This window comes from Scyliorhinus torazame, chromosome 2 (genome assembly GCF_047496885.1).
Source record: "Scyliorhinus torazame isolate Kashiwa2021f chromosome 2, sScyTor2.1, whole genome shotgun sequence".
Classification (NCBI taxonomy): Eukaryota; Metazoa; Chordata; class Chondrichthyes; order Carcharhiniformes; family Scyliorhinidae; genus Scyliorhinus; species Scyliorhinus torazame.
Genome location: NC_092708.1, coordinates 265,057,691 through 265,074,754, shown reverse-complemented (window position 1 = coordinate 265,074,754; position 17,064 = coordinate 265,057,691). Strand labels below are relative to the sequence as shown.

The 17,064-nt window shown below is 47.2% G+C and overlaps 1 protein-coding gene across 3 annotated transcripts in view; it reads right to left on the bottom strand.

Annotated features, from left to right (window-relative positions):
- LOC140398252 (transmembrane protein 87A-like) overlaps window positions 1-17,064 on the bottom strand; it is a 139,808-nt gene that overhangs the window by 30,889 nt on the left and 91,855 nt on the right. For all 3 annotated transcript variants that reach the window (XM_072486696.1, XM_072486701.1, XM_072486710.1), the window contains 3 exons: window positions 11,450-11,553; window positions 9,439-9,512; window positions 2,053-2,114 (listed from right to left, as the gene is read on the bottom strand). In XM_072486696.1, the coding sequence (XP_072342797.1) occupies window positions 2,053-2,114; window positions 9,439-9,512; window positions 11,450-11,553 (240 nt within the window). The remainder of the gene's footprint in view (window positions 1-2,052; window positions 2,115-9,438; window positions 9,513-11,449; window positions 11,554-17,064) is intronic.

The following is a 17,064-nucleotide window of genomic DNA, read 5'->3' as shown; positions in this document are numbered from 1 at the left end:
CTGAGGTCTCCATTTCTCTACCATGCAGACCTGAAAAGTCTCAGTTTCAATCTCTAGTCTGTCTTGGGTTTGCTGTTCTCAACCATGCTGAACTAAGGGGCTTTTAATTGGTATTAGCAGCCACATACTTTGGGAGGATTGAGAAATTACTTGGGGTTTCTCTTATCAGTGTACATGCAGTAATCTCTACTCAGCATATCCATAAATTGTGATATTCACCATAATCAACTTTGATGCCTCTGGCAAATTAATAACTTGCTGGCATTCACAGTTGAAACTCTCACACAAATCTGGTTTCTTGGAAGTCATCAGTACCCGTGTTTTGACATCTCAAAAAGAGTGTTTAGAAAGAATATAAAAGGAGAAAGCATAATTAGACTGAGTATATAAGATTATGGGATGTAATTTACATGATGGTGGGGTCATGTGACTGAAAAAGAAATGAGTCAGGACTGCAGAGAGGGACCAATGGTAATACAAAGTGCTAACAAGTCCCATTGGGAGTACTTCAAGCAGCTTGCACTTACTTAGTTTACTGCATTGGAGTTTTGCTTGCCTAATCCTGGTCGTCTCAGAATGGTACATCAACTGCTAATTTTTGGTAGTAGTATTTTTATTGCACAATGTAGGTGTCAAGGAAATTCAGTTCTCAATTCAAGACATCAGAGCTATTTCTCGCAGATAAAGGTATTTTATTTCCTTCAATCCAAGTCCTTCATGCAAAAAGCCCACATTGTTTAGATACTGCTCTACTAATTGATAGTTTGTCATTAAACAATTCATTTGTGATCAGGGGCGAAATTCTCCCCCAACGGCGCGATGTCCGCCGACTGGCGCCCAAATCGGCGCCAATCAGACGGGCATCGCGCCGCCCCAAATGTGCGGAATGCTCTGCATCTTTGGGGGCCGAGCCCCAACATTGAGGGGCTAGGCCGACGGCGGAGGGATTTCCGCCCCGCCAGCTGGCGGAAATGGCGTTTGTTGCCCCACCAGCTGGCGCGGAAATGCGGCGCATGCGCGGGAGCGTCAGCAGCCGCTGACAGTTTCCCGCGCATGCGCAGTGGGGAGAGTCACTTCCGCCTCCGCCATGGTGCAGGCCGTGGCGGAGGCGGAAGGGAAAGAGTGCCCCCACGGCACAGGCCCACCTGCGGATCGGTGGGCCCCGATCGCGGGCCAGGCCACCGTGGGGGCACCCCCCGGGGTCAGATCGCCCCGCGCCCCCCCCCCCCCCCCCCCAGGACCCCGGAGCCCGCCCACGCCGCCTGGTCCCGCCGGTAAATACTAGGTTTAATTTACGCTGGCGGGACAGGCAATTTCTGGGCAGGACTTCTGCCCATCCGGGCCGGAGAATTGAGCGGGGGGGTCCCGCCAACCGGCGCGGCCCGATTCCCGCCCCCGCCCAATCTCTGGTACCGGAGACTTCGGCGGGGGCGGGATTCACGGCGGCCAACGGCCATTCTCCGACCCGGCGGGGGGTCGGAGAATGACGCCCCTGATCTTCAGAACCGTGGTCTGACTAACAACCTTTTTGATTATATCTGAATACTATGAGTGGCTGGGAGAGGCACCATTGCATTGAATTTGCTTACATCATACCCATCAGAAAACTGCAACTATGGGGGCAGGCAGTAATTTTCATAATGTTGACATGATATCAACCATGGGAATATCACTGAGTGAAGCCTCTTCCCTTTGCCTCACCTGTTTGCATGCACTCCAGTTTTCTAGTAGGAGTCACCAGAAGGCAATTAGGAGGAATCTTTGCTAGAACATACTTCTCCAATGCCGTCCTCTACACACTGTGTTCAAAGATTTTAGTCGTTATCCACTTCAGCTTCTATGAAACAAATTATGGCAATGCTGGTCTTTTCGCTTAAAGAAGTTGCATGCGCTGGATAAGAAATGCACTGATAAAACTCACCCCATCTACAACTCATGGATTCAGGTGTTCAGACAATTATGCATGAGCTTAAAAAGTATCTAAACTTTATTCTAAGTCCATATAGCCTCCAGATGCACCTTTAAATCAGCATTGTCTGCTACGTTACTCACCACTTTATTAAGCTTTGCAGTGCCATTGGACTCTGCTTTCGTACCTCTCATCTTCATTCCCTCTGCAGAAAATATATGGAGATACAATTTATATAAATTGTTGTAACTGAATATAATCTCTTCTAACTCTTTCACTTCTCACTGAAAAGATCTTCATTTAATATCTGGGTAAGTACCTTGCAACCCCACTTTGACTAATCAAACAAACTACGATGGAATTGGTCAACATTTTTATTTTTACCAACCCCTGCCATAATTCATAGGTCTAATTTACTAAATGTAATTCTCATTCTTAATTTATCTAATTATGGACTTCCGGTGGCAGCCATGGAGTAGGAGGTTGTGTATTTGGTAGCTCCCGCTTGTGGTGGACTTTTTGGATCTTTTATCCTGTGGAAATTTGATCGGAAAAATCGGAGGCGGGTGAGACAGAGAGGAGGAATCCCCCACCAGTTTATGGAGACGTGGACCAGAAGTGGTCTTAGAAGAAGAAATAGCCGGGCAAAGAAGATGCGTGCAGAACCTACAGCACAGGAGAACATAGCGGAGGTGCAGGATCCTGGACTGGTGGCCCAGTGGTCAACGGTACAGCTGGTGAAATTCATTCAGGAGAGTTTCGCCAAGCAAAAGCGGAAAGGTTTAGACCTGATTAAGGCATCGATCGATCAAGTGGAACATGGACTAGAAGCCCACGGACTGGCGATCCAGAGAGTGGAAGAGAAGGTGGCTGATCACGAGGACCAGCTAACCGCGATGGAGGCAGAGGTGGGGCTGATGAGGGACTATTAGAAAAGACTGCAGAAGGTGGAGGATTTGGAGAACAGGTCCCGTAGACAGAACCTGAGGATCGTCGGCCTCCTGGAGGGCAGTGAGGGATCGGACGCAAGGGCATACGTGGCAAGTATGTTTGAAAAGCTGCTGGGTGATGGAAGTGGATCGAACGCTTGCGAGAAAGACACGGTTGAATGAGCTGCAGGATGGTGGTCCTGGAGAAGGAACAGATTTTGCGGTGGGCCAAGCAGACACGGAGCGGAAAGTTGGAGAACAGCGAGCTGCGCATCTATCAAGACCTGGGTGCAGAACTGGCCAAAAGAAGAGTGGGATTTAATAGGGTAAAATTGGTCCTCTTCAAGAAGGGGTTGATGTTCAGAATGTTACACCCAGCTCGTTTGTGGGTCACCTACATGGGTCAAGAACATTACTTTGGATTGTCGGACGAGGTGATGGACTTTGTTAAGGTCAAAAGACTGGCAGGTGACTGAAGATACTGAACATTGGGGGCGGGTAATGCTGTGCTTGTGTGGTCAAAGTTATTTTCGTTTTGGACTGTACCTGGAGTGCTTTTTGTATCAATTTTTGGGCCGTTGCTCAGTTTTGTATGTGAGTTAACTTTGTTCTTGTGTAAGGGTGAGGGGGTGCATTGAAAAGTACTTGGAGCTCAATGATAATGGGGAGGTCCAGGTGGGAGTGGTCTGGGAGGCGCTGAAGGCGGTGGTTAGAGGGGAGCTGATATCAATAAGGGCACATAAAGGGAAGCAGGAGAGTAAGGAACGGGAGCGGTTGCTGCAAGAACCTTTGAGGGTGGACAGACAATTTGATGGTGGTCCTCCCGAGATTCCTCTTTGTGTTTCAGTGCCTCCCGGTGGTGATCACGAAGGCTTTTTTTAAAAGGATTGAAAAGAGCATCATGGGTTTTGTGTGGGCCGGGAAGACCCCGAGAATGAGGAAGGGATTCTTACAGCGTAGCAGGGATAGGGGGGGCTGGCACTACCGAGCCTAAGTGAGTATTATTGGGCCGCTAATATTTCAATGGTGAGTAAGTGGATGGGAGAGGAGGAGGGAGCGGCGTGGAAGAGATTAGAGAGGGCGTCCTGTAGGGGGACTAGCCTACAGGCTATGGGGACAGCCCCATTGCCGTTCTCACCGAGGAACTACACCACAAGCCCGGTGGTGGTGGCTACACTGAAGATTTGGGGACAGTGGAGACGGCATAGGGGAAAGACTGGAGCCTTGGGGGGTCCCCGATAAGAAACAACCATAGGTTTGCCCCGGGGGGAATGGATGGGGGATATGGAATGTGGCAAAGAGCAGGAATAACGCAACTGAAAGGTCTGTTTGTGGATGGGAAGTTTGCGAGTCTGGGAGCGCTGACCGAGAAATATGGGTTGCCCCAAGGGCAACTGAGGGCTTTTGCGAGGCAACAGGTGAGGGAATTCCCGCAGCTCCCGACACAAGAGGTGCAGGATAGAGTGATCTCAAAGACATGGGTGGGGGATGGTAAGGTGTCAGATATATATAGGGAAATGAGGGACGAAGGGGAGACTATGGTAGATGAACTAAAAGGGAAATGGGAAGAAGAGCTGGGGGAGGAGATCGAGGAGGGGCTGTGGGCAGATGCCCTAAGCAGGGTAAACTCGTCGTCCTCGTGTGCCAGGCTAAGCCTGATTCAGTTTAAGGTATTACACAGGGCGCATATGACTGGAGCACGGCTCAGTAAATTTTTTGGGGTGGAGGATAGGTGTGCGAGGTGCTCGAGAAGCCCAGCGAATCATACCCATATGTTTTGGTCATGCCCGGCACTACAGGGGTTTTGGATGGGGGTGACAAAGGTGCTTTCAAAGGTAGTGGGGGTCCGGGTCGAACCAATCTGGGGGTTGGCTATATTTGGGGTTGCACAAGAGCCGGGAGTGCATGAGGCGAGAGAGGCCGATGTTTTGGCCTTTGCGTCCCTAGTAGCCCGCGCAGGATATTGTTAATGTGGAAAGAAGCCAAGCCCCCGGGGGTGGAGACCTGGATAAATGACATGGCAGGGTTTATAAAGCTAGAGCGGATTAAGTTCGTTCTAAGGGGGTCGGCTCAAGGGTTCACCAGGCGGTGGCAACCGTTCGTCGAATACCTCGCAGAAAGATAGATGGAATGGAAAAAAGGCGGCAGCAGCCCAGGATCGGGGGGGGGGGGGGGGGGGGGGAAGGAACCAGAAAGACTCTCAGGGTTGTTAATATATACTGTATAATATGTATAGGTCGTTGCGACAGATAATTATATATTGGACTGTTAAATTATATTTTTGGAGAGTGTTACTTGTGATAAGGCAGTTGCCAATTAGGGTTAGTTTTCATTTTTGCTATTTATTATTTATTCATTTTTTGTTCATAAAATAGGTCATTGTTATTTGTGTTGTTATAATATTGTGTAAAGGATGCACAATGTACTGTGTTGGTTGACCAAAAATTTCAATAAAATATTTATTAAAAAAAAAAACTTTGTTCTTGTGGGGGGATGGGGGATCGATTTTTTCTTGTGTGTGTCTGTTAGGGATTGTGATGTTTTGAATATGTATGTCGAATGGGCGGGGGGGGGATGTTTGGGGGCTACCAGGCTAGCTGGGCGGGCTAGCTCACAGAAGCGCAGCGGGGGGGCGAGCAGGTGCTAAGTTTGTTGAGGGGGGTTGGGATTGTTGTTCTGTTAATGGGGGGGGTGACCCCCGACCAGGCTGATCACATGGACTTTTCTTTTTACCCCCCCATGTCCACAAAGTATACTCCCATATCGATTTTTTCATTTGAATGGGGCTTTGCTGGCGGGGGTGGTGGACACCGAGTAGCCACCACCGCCGCCTGCACGGTAGCACAAGTCGATAGCATTGTGGCTTCACAGCGCCACGGTCCCAGGTTCGATTCCCCGCTGGGTCACTGTTTGTGCAGAGACTGCATGTTCTCCCCGTGTCTGTGTGGGTTTCCTCAGGGTGCTCCGGTTTCCTCCCATCGTCCAAAGACATGCTGGTTAGGTGGATTGGCCATGATAAATTGCCCTTAGTGACCAAAAAGGTTGAGAGGTGTTATTGGGTTATGGGGATAGGGTGGAAGCATGGGCTTAAGTGGGTCGGTGCAGACTCGATGGGCCGACTGGCCTCCTTCTGCACTGTATGTTCTATGTTCTATTCGGCGATTACTGTGTCGGACCATGCCCCACACTGGGTGGATCTATAGGTAAGCAAGGAGGGTGGTCAGCGCCCGCAATGGAGATTGGACGTAGGATTGTTAGCAGACGAGGGGGGCAGCGGGCGTGAGGGAGGCCATCCAGAACTATTTGGAAATAAATGACACGGGCGAACTAATCTCGATACGGGCCCATAAGGAGAAAATGGAGTGAGCAGAGATAGATAGGTTGGTTGGGGAAATACTCCAGGTGAACAGGAGATATTCGGAGGCCCCGGTGGCAGGATTATTGAAGGAGCGGCAGAAGTTACAGATGAAGTTTGGTCTGTTATCTACAGGGAAGGCGGTGGAGCAATTGAGGAAGGCGAGGGGGGCGATACATGAGTATGGAGAGAAGGCCAGCAGGATGCTTGCACACCAGCTAAGGAAAAGGGAGGCAGCCAGGGAGATAGGAAGGGTGAAGGCCAGAGTAGGGAATACAGTCTTGGACCCAGCAGGGGTGAATGGGGTGTTTAAGGAGTTTTACAGTTGGTAGTATGAGTCAGAACCCCCAGCTGGGGTGGAGGGGATGAAGCAGTTTATGGAAGGGTTCCGAAGGCGGAGGAAGGGTTGGTGGAGGGGTTGGGAGCCCCGATTGGGATTGAAGAAATATTAGAGGGACTGGAGGCCATGCAGTCGGGTAAGGCTCCGGGACCGGACGGCTACCCAGCAGAATTTTACAAGACGTTTTCTGGGATGGTGGGCCCGCTGCTGGTGAGGGCATTTAATGAGGCAAGGGAGTGGGGTGTTCTTCCCCCAACAATGTCAAAGGCCTCGATCTCATTGATCCTGAAGTGGGAGAAGGACCCAGAGCTATGCGGGTCATACAGGCCAATCTCCCTATTAAACGTCGATGCCAAACTGTTGGCTAAAATCTTGGCCTCAAGGATAGAAGACTGTGTCCTGGAGGTGATAGGAGAAGACCAGACAGGGCTTGTTATGAGCAGGCAGCTAACGGCAAACGTTAGAAGGCTCTTAAATGTGATCATGATGCCCTCCGAGGGGAGGTAGATGGAGGTAGTGGTCACTATGGACACGGAAAGGGCCTTCAACCGGGTGGAGTGGTATTATTTGTGGGAGGTGTTGGTTCGGGTTTGACCAGGGCTTCATTGACTGGGTTTGGTTGTTGTACCAGGCACAGGTGGCGAGTGGATAAACAAATCGGCTGACATCGGGCTACTTTAAACTGCACCGAGGGACAAGGCAAGGAAAGCCCCACTTCCCATTGCTGTTTGCTTTGGCCATAGAGTCACTGGCGATGGCGCTAAAAGCATCAAAGGACTGGAAGGGGATCGTCCGGGGGGTGGAACACAGGGTCTCGCTATATGCAGACGACCTGCTCCTGTATATTTCCGACCAGTTGGGGGGATGGGGAGATTATGCGGATCTTAGGGGAATTTGGCCGGTTTTCGGGCTACAAATTGAATATGGGTAAAAGTGTGATGTTTGCTATCCAGGTAATGGGGCAGGAGAGGAGACTGGGGGAGCTGCCGTGCAGAGTGGTGGGAGGGAGTTTACGCTATTTTGGCATCAAGGTGGCACGGGAATGGGAGCTGCTATATAAACTAAATTTGACCCGGCTAGTGGAACAAATGAAGGAGGACTTTTGGAGATGGGACATGCTCCCGCTGTCACTGGCGGGAAGGGTACAGACCGTGAAAATGACTGTCCTCCCGAGATTTTTGTTTGTTTTCGAGTGCCTCTCTATCTTTATCCCAAAGGCTTTTTTAAACGGGTAAATAGGGTGATCTCTGGTTTTGTGTGGGCTAGTAAAACCCCGCGAGTAAAGAAAGTGCTGCTGGAGCGTAGTCGAGGGGAGGGTGGGCTGGCGCTGCCGAACTTCAGCAACCATTACTGGGCGGAAAACATAGCCATGATTAGGAAGTTGGGGGGGGGGGGAACGAGGTAGAGGCGGCATCTTGCAAGGGCATCCACAAGCACGGTGGTAGTGGCGGCCCTAAGATTCTAGGGGCAGTGGAGGAAGCATACGAGAGTGGAGGGAGCATCTATGTGGGCTCCAATTTGTAATAATCACCAGTTTGCCCCGGGGAGGTTGGATGAGTGGTTTCGGAGGTGGAGGAGAGCAGGGATCGCGAGGATGGGAGATTATAGATGGGAGCTTTTCCTGTTTGGAGGAGAAATTTGAATTGCTGGGAGGGAATGGATTTTGGTATCTGCAGATACGGGATTTTGTGCGAAGGCAGGTTTCGACTTTTCCGCTCCTACCGCCACGGGGGATGCAGAACAGGGTAGTTTCTGGAACGGGGGTGGGGGACGGGAATGTTTTGGATATCTACAAAGAGCTTATGGGTGGGAGGTAACTCAGATAGATGAGCTAATGCGCAAATGGGAAGATGAGCTGGTTTGGGGGGCGGGGGGCGGAGGGGGGGGGGGGGGGGGGAAGAGATAGAAGCGGGTCTGTGGGCGGACAATCTGAGCAGGGTCAACATGTCCTCATTAGGTGCTAGGTTTAGCCTGATACAGTTCAAGGTGGTTCACGGGCACACATGACGGTGGGCCGGATGAGCAAGTTCTTTGGGATAGAGGACAGGTGTGCGAGGGTCAGCAAACCATGTCCATATGTTTTGGGCATGTCTGAAACTTAGGGGATTCTGGCAGGGATTTGCAAATGTCGTGTCCACGGTGTTAAAATCAAGGGTGGTGCCGAGTCCAGAGGTGGCGATTTTTGGAGTGTCGAAAGATCCGGGAGTCGGTGGGGCGAGAGAGGCTGTCGTCTTGGCCTTTGCCTCCTTGGTATTGCTGGAAATGGAGGGACTCGAAGCCCCAGAAATCAGAGACCTGGGTTAGTGACATGGCTGGGTTTCTCAGACTTGAGAAAATTAAGTTTGCCTTAAGAGGGTCAACGGTAGGGTTCGTCTGGAGGTGGCAGCCGTTTGTCGACTTTTTTGGGGAAAACTAAACTGTCAGCAGAAGCATTAAAAGGGGGTGGGGGGGGGGGAGATTTAGGCTATTTTCTGTTTAGGGTAGGTGGGATTAGCGAGGGATGGGGATATTTTTATACACTATGTTTACATTTGTATTTGTACTGTTTATTGTCATTATTATAAAATTATAAATACATTAATAAAATGTTTTACAAATTTTTTTTTGTATCTAATTATGTGCTTTACTCGAGTGCAGCTCCTCAGATTTTTTGGTATAAATTTAGAGTATCCAATTTTTTTTTTCCAATTAAGGGGCAATTTAGTGTGACCAATCCACCTAACATGCACATCTTTTGGGTTGTGGGGGTGAAACCCACGCAGACACAGGAAGAGTGTGCAAACTCCACACGGACAGTGACCCAGGGCCAGGATTTGAACCTGGGTCCACAGCGCTGTAGTCCCAGTGCTAACCACTGTGCCGCGTGCCGCCCTGTGCAGTTACTCAGTTGATCAGCTTTGCTCACCAAAAGCTTCATTAAGCATTGGTTCCTTCAGTTCATCGTCATAATCTTCATCTGTAAGTGGGGAAAAAGCAAACCTACAAAACAAATAGCTTTTCTTAGTTTAAGCACAAATTCAGTGGCATTGCTCATTGAATTGGAGATTACATTGTTGCAAACAAAGGGGTTGCATGGGTGCATATATTTACTGAAAGGTTAAGAGATTTCCTCTGAGAAAATGGAGTACTTTTTTGCTTAGTTCCTGAAAAATCAATGTTTTTCTTATCTGCTGGTGCTGCTGAGCAAATAGATTTGTTCCTCTCTCATACTATTGTGACATCAATAAATGTTGATATTTAGCATGGAAAAGCAGTCCTACCTTCACAGTCCAACTGCTTATAGCAAGGACCAAACAATGTATAAAATTAATACATAAAATTAAAGAGTAAACAAATTTGCACCATCCCTTCTTTATCAATTACCTCTGCAACAGTGATATTGCTGAAACAAACCTTTAAACAAAGATATTCAGAAACCGCGCCCCCCCCAAAAAAACCCTTAATCACGGTTATTGTTTTGAGACACAAGAATAAATTAAGCTTTTGTGATAATTTGTAATAACAAATTAATGTCAGTGTTTTCATTTTTAATTGTAAAATTTAATTTTTCACACATGTAACATGCGGTACCCATTCAGTAAATATTTGAAAATAGTAAGTGATTCACTTTTCTACAGCACAAAAAGTTGAAAAGTTCCTGTTTTACCAGGTTTTGATGTTTCAAACTAAAAAGAAATTCAGTTTTATTGCTACGAAAAATGTTTTCCTGACTGTCCATTCTTCCAGTGCTTCTCCACTGCTGGATGGGAGTGGGACAAGCAAGTCATGGCTTGTACGATGCATGACCAGCCTTGCAGCGGAGACCTAGATAACAGTCTACGCTGGGAGATAAAGTCTGTTTCCCCGAGAGAGAGGTCCAATCAGTTAACAGATGATAGCTCTGCTAAGTCTATGAACTCAAGAGCTAGGCTTCTCAGGCACACAAGACATCCAACAAAAACATTAACTGTTTTAACGACACAGTCATAGGATAAGTTCAATGTTCTAAAGAAGGCATAAACCTAAAGGTCACCGTTTCTTCACCACAACTGAAAAAGAATCAATGATGCAAGGGATTCTACAGTTTTACAGCAGGACACACATCAACTGAAAGTACCGTGACTTCAACAAAAGGAGTATACAAGGAGAAAACAACACGTACAACGCATGTTTGTAGCACAGGCCAAGGGACAGTAAATGGTAGTTATTATTCATGCCATATTATAAAACATGAAAAACTACCTCTAGGCGGGTGTCTGGCCTCTGTACCTCTAGATAGGTGGTGGGCGGCCTGAGATGGGGGTTGGGAGGGGGAGGGGGAGATGATGAGACTGGCCCCTGCACCTCTGGACAGGAGTGCACAGCTCCCCATGTATCTGGACAGGCAGAGTTCAGGTCCCTATAGTTTAGACAGATGGGGTCAGGTTTCTGTATCCTTTTATCTTTGCACGCTACATTATTACGCATTCAAATTTATTAATGGGCAATCTAGTCACCGTGTCCTCAGCATCTACCACATCTGCAGTGTGCTCTAACCTAAAAAAAAATTTACTGTGCAGTCAAAAAATTACTCCCATTAGATTTGTGTGCTGGCAGCAAGTTACAGCTGTCAGAGATTAAAAATATTTTCTGGGACAATGAGATCTTCCATTTGAAAAAACAAGATCATCTGCTGTGTATATTTATTTCTCAGTCCCTTTTCGTACCATTTTATAACCAGCTGCTAGACATTTGAGTGAAGGGGATAATACTATCGTTAAGTTTACCTCCTTCACAACTTTGCTTGTGTGTTGCCAAATTACAGTTCAGCTGAAAGCAATTGTGAGCTACCCACTCTGTGAAATGTATTGTTTGTGTTCTCTCATCAACCCTATTTATCTTTACCTGAGACAAGAGGGAAAAAAGATTTGGAAATGTGTCAAAAAATACACTAAAACCTTTGATTGTTTGCTGATGGTCTCCACAAGATCATGATGACCAGTAGAATGAAGGAAAACAGCAATCGCCAGAATGCATCATCTATCCACCGCTCTCTCCAGTCCTGCATAAAACATGGAAGGAATCAAAGTTGCCTAATACACATTTTCATTCAGTGTTCCTTCTCGCCTCCTGAAGATGCTCATTGAAGTACAGTACTTCAGTCCCTTTTAGCATCCTGTTCAGGCATAGTTCCACAGGTATAGCAGCAGCACCCCTCCCCCGTAACACCCTGCTCGGATACAATACCATAGGTACAACCACCCAGTGACATACTGCTCAGGCATAGTTTGAGATAGCTGGATTTATTGCTGAGTTATTCCAATCTCCTCAATCTTACTTTCCCTTCTTTAGGGATCAAAGTGAAAATCCCCACAAATTGTCCAAAATTGGCATTGGTTTTTATTTTAAACCTCTCTCTGCAAATTGCATGATTGCAGTGGTTTGGTTGCTGGTGTATCTGGGCTGCATCATATCAAATGGATCTTTCCTTTCCTGTTTCATACTTTCGTAGCCACTAGAAATGAGAACCCCGCCGGGCAGCACAGTGGTTAGCACTGCTGCCTATGGCACTGAGGACCCGGGTTTGATCCCGGCCCTGGGTCACTGTCCGTGTGGAGTTTACACATTGTCCCCGTGTTTGCGTGGGTCTCACCCCCAGAACCCAAAGATGTGCAGGTTAGGTGGATTGGCCACACAAAATTGCCGCTTATTTGAAAAAAAGATTGGCTACTCTAAATTTTAAAAAAAGATATGAGATCCCTGACAGGTATTCCCACACTTCCCGGCTCAGGTACAAAACCAGTCGTGGCACAAATAGTTGAAATCAGCTGACTTGGCCTAGATCAGAGATAGACCATGGGACTTTTGTTAGTCAAAATGAGATTGAATCATAGTGGAAAGTGCATTTGCCACAGAGGGGAACTACTTTGCCTCCATTTTTACTTCTGTAAAAGCAGATAGTATGGGTTTAATGCAAAACAAAAATAAACTTCAACTTCTTTTATTTAGTCATTCTTCTTTAATCTTAAATGAACACTCACTTTCAGAAAACCTCTTCAGATAATGAGGGTCAGTGAAACATATCATAAATAAATCCACCTGGGCAGCATTGTGGTGCAGTGGTTAGCACAGCTGCCTCACGGCACCGAGGTCCCAGGTTCAATCCCGGCTCTCGGTCACTGTCCGTGTGGAGTTTGCACATTCTTCCCATGTTTGCGTGGGTTTCGCTCCCACAACCCAAAGATGTGCAGGATAGGTGGATTGGCCACGCTAAATTGCCCCTTAATTGGAAAAATTGAATTGGGTACTCTAAATTTATTAAAATAAATAAATAAATCCTCCAGAGGGCAGCAGACCGGCGATGCTGATTGGCTGTTGCGGGGAGTGATTTGCCTCAGGTGAAGTCACTGCGACTAGAAGGAGCTCTCAGTGAGGATATACTGCGGGGACAAGTTGAGGCAAGTATTCTGCAGAGGGCGGCAGAGTGGCAACGCTGATTGGCTGTTGCGGGGAGTGATTTGCCGCAGGTGCAGTCACTGCGACTAGAAGGAGCTCTCAGTGAGGATAGACTGCGGGGACAAGTTGAAAGCTGCTGTCGGGGAGTGTGAAAATCAGGTAAGCTTTTTTTTTCCTGTAATTGTCAAGTGGATAAATGAAAGGGATGGCAGAGAGGGCAGTGCAATGTTCCTCCTGCAGGATGTTCGAGGTGAGGGACACCGTCAGTGGCCTTGCTGAGTTCACCTGTGGGAAGTGCATCCATCTCCAGCTCCTCAAAGACCATGTTAGGAAACTAGAGCTGGAGCTGGATGAACTGAGGATCATTCGGGAGGCAGAGTCGGTTATAGACAGAAGCTACATGGATGTAGTTACTCCTAAGAATGAAGGTAGCTGGGTGACTTTTAAAAAGAGGGGGAAGAAGCGGTCAGTGTAGGGATCCTCTGCGGTTGTTCCCCTCAATAACAGGTATACCATTTTGGATACTGTTGGGGATGACGACCTACCAGATGTAAGTCACAGTGACCAGGTCTCTGGCACTGAGTCTGTCCCTGTGGCTCAAAAGGGAAGGGTGGAAGAGCAGGAGAGCATTAGTTATTAGAGACTCTATAGTTAGAGGTACAGATAGGTGGTTCTGTGGCAACGATAGAGGCTCACGGGCCAAGGTCCGTGACGTCTCTGATCGTGTTTTCAGGATCCTTAAGGGGGAGGGGCAGCAGCCACAAGTTGTGGTACACATCGGTACCAACAACATAGGTGGGAAAAGGGACGGGGATGTAAAACAGGAATTCAGGGAGCTAGGGTGGAAGCTGAGAGCCAGGACAGACCGTGTTGGCATCTCTGGTTTGCTGCCAGTGCCACGTGCGAGCGAGGTGAGGAACAGGGAGAGAGTGCAGTTTAACATGTGGCCACAGGGATGGTGTAGGAGGGAGGATTTCAGTTACTTGGATAATTGGAGCACATTTTGGGGAAGGTGGGACCTGTACAAACAGGATGGGTTACAGCTGAACCAGAGGGGCACCAATATCCTGGGATGGAAATTTGCTACAGCTCTGCGGGGCGGGGGGGGGGGGGGGTTAAACTAATTTGGCATGGGAAACTGATTTGTAGTCCAGGAGATAGCTTTGCTGGAGTTCACGAAGTTGAGGGTAGTGCAGTACTGAGGAAGGTACCAAGGTCACAAGAGTGGACCTGCAGGCATGAAGGTGGTTTGAAGTGTGTCTACTTCAATGTGAGGAGCATCAGGAATAAGGTTGGTGAGCTTGAAGCATGGATTGGTACCTGGGACTACAATGTTGTGGCCATTACGGAAACATGGATAGAACAGGGGCAGGAACGGTTGTTGGAGGTTCCGGGGTTTAGATGTCTCAGTAAGGTTAGGGAAGGTGGTAAAAGAGGTGGAGGAATAGCATTGTTAATCAAGGATAGTATAATATCTGCAGAAAGGCAGTTTGAGGAGGATCTGTCTACCGAGGTAGAGTGGGCTGAAGTTAGAAATACGACAGGAGCGGTCACTTTGTTTGGAGATTTCTATAGGCCCCCAAACAGTAACAGAGATGTGGAGGAAAAGATTGCAATGCAGATTTTTGGATAGGTGCGGTAGTCACTGGGTAGTTGCCATGGGTAACTTCAACTTTCCAAATATTGATTGGAACCACTATAATTCGAATAGTTTGGATGGGGCTGTTTTTATCCAGTGTGTGCAGCAGGGTTTCCTGACACAATATGTGGAAGACCGACAAGAGGCGGGGCCACATTGGATTTGGTATTGGGTAATGAACCGGGCCAAGTGTTCGATTTGGTTGTGGGAGAGCACTTTGGAGATAGTGACCACAATTCGGTGACTTTCACTAAAGCAATGGAGAGGGATAGGAACATATGGCAGGGCAAGGTTTATAACTGGGGGAAGGGTAATTATGATGCGATTAGGCAAGAATTAAAAAAATTAATAAATTTAGAGTACCCAATTCATTTTTCCAATTAAGGGGCAATTTAGCGTGGCCAATCCACCTACCCTGCACATCTTTGGGTTGTGGGGGCGAAACCCACGCAAACACGGGGAGAATGTGCAAAGTCCACACGGACAGTGACCCAGAGCCGGGATCGAACCTGGGACCTTGGCGCTGTGAGGCAGCAGGGCTAACCCACTGCGCCACCGTGCTGCCCAATTAGGCAAGAATTGGGGAGACTAAGATGGAAACAGGAACTGTCAGGGATAGGCACACTGAGATGTGGCGCTTGTTCAAGGAGCAAATACTACGTGTCCTTGATATGTATGACCCTGTCAGGCAGGGAGGAAATGGTCGAGTGAGGGAACCATGGTTTACAAAAGAGGTTGAATGTCTTGTTAAGAGGAAGAAGGGGGCTTATGTAAGGATGAGAAAACAAGGTTCAGTGAGGGATACAAGATAGCTAGGAAGGAGCTCAAGAAAGGGCTTGGAGAGCTAGGATGGGGCATGAGAAGTCCTTGGTGGGTAGGATCAAGGAAAACCCCAAGGCTTTTTACACTTATGTGAGGAATAAAAGAATGGCCAAGGTGAAGTTAGGGCTGGTCAAGAACAGTAGTGGGAACATGTGCATGGAGTCTGAAGATATAGGAGAGGCCCTAAATGAATATTTTTTTTCAGTGTTCACAAAGGAGAGGGGCCATGTTGCTGAGGAGGATAGTGCGATACACCCTGGTTCAAAAGAGCGCAGGGATAAGCATATTGACTGAATTCCTTTTGTTTACAGAGAACAGGTCTCTACCTATAAATGTATGTAGCTTCCAGCAAATGTGAATGAGCTCACCTGATTATTTTAAATTGGTTGTTAGTGTAGTTATATGTTAAGCCTTGCACCATTTTTGAATTACTCAGTAGCATGGGACGCATATAGTTTCCCACTGTTTTATCCCTTGCAACACCTCAGCCAATCAGTGAACCTACTAACAAATCAGTGACCCTTTTCTCCTGTAGTATAAATTGTTGTGATCATTTCAAATTTGGCATTCTTGCATTGGTACCGATGAATGCAAGATGAAAAGCTTCTGCAACATCTCTCTTTTCAACAATATTCAAAAGCAAAAAAGTTATGATTTTTATAAAACACTGGTTTGTCCTCAATTGTAGTGCTCAATTCTAGGCACCACACTTTAGGAAGTGTGTGAAAGCAGAAAAAAATTACGAGAATGCTTCCAGGGATGTGACACTTCAGTTATATATAGATTGGTGAAGCTGGAGTTGCTCTCTTCAGAGGGAAAGTTGAAAGGCGATTTCATAGGTTTCAAAATCATGGCGGGGTGGGGGTGGAGGGGCTGGACAGAGGGAGAGAGAGAAACTGTTTCCATGTTTCCATTGGCGGAAGAGGACATTGATTTCAAGTGAATCACAAATGTAAATGACGCCACAGTACCAGAGGACCATAGGTTGCTCCCCCTTTGAGAGCTGACTGATGGTGATTTAACCCGAGGGTCACATCTCAGGTGAGGGGCAAGGTTGAAAAGGTGGAGCCTTCATGAATAACTTCAGCTGGTACGGGGTTTGAACCCTCACTCCGAGTCACGAACCGGCTGTCCGCCAACTGAGCTAACCAACTCCCTTAAAAAAGAACCACAAGTGACATGAGAAAAAACTTTTACTCAGCAAGAGGTTATAATCTGGAGTGCCTGAGAGTATGGTGGAGGTAGACTCAATCATGGCTTTCAAAAGGGTATTATAATTATCTGAAGAGAAAGAGTTTACAAGGCTGCAGGGGGAAAAAGGGTGAGTGGGACTAGTTGTCCTTGCAGAGTGTTGGCATGGACACAAAATGCCTATTGGCCTTCTTCAGTGATGTAACCATTCCATGATTCAAGTAACAGCTATCTCTCTGTTCCTCACTCAAGACAAATAAATTTAGTTCTGGAAGTATCTCAGATATAATTTCTATTTCGAATGGTATCATTCTTAATCTATACTGCCACAACCATTTCTTTTTAAAAATATATATTTTATTAAAGTTTTCAAACACAATTTTTCCACTTTACAAATCAACATAGAAAATAACACAATAGCTAATAAGTAACATTATTTAAATAAAATGGTGAACTAACAAAGTA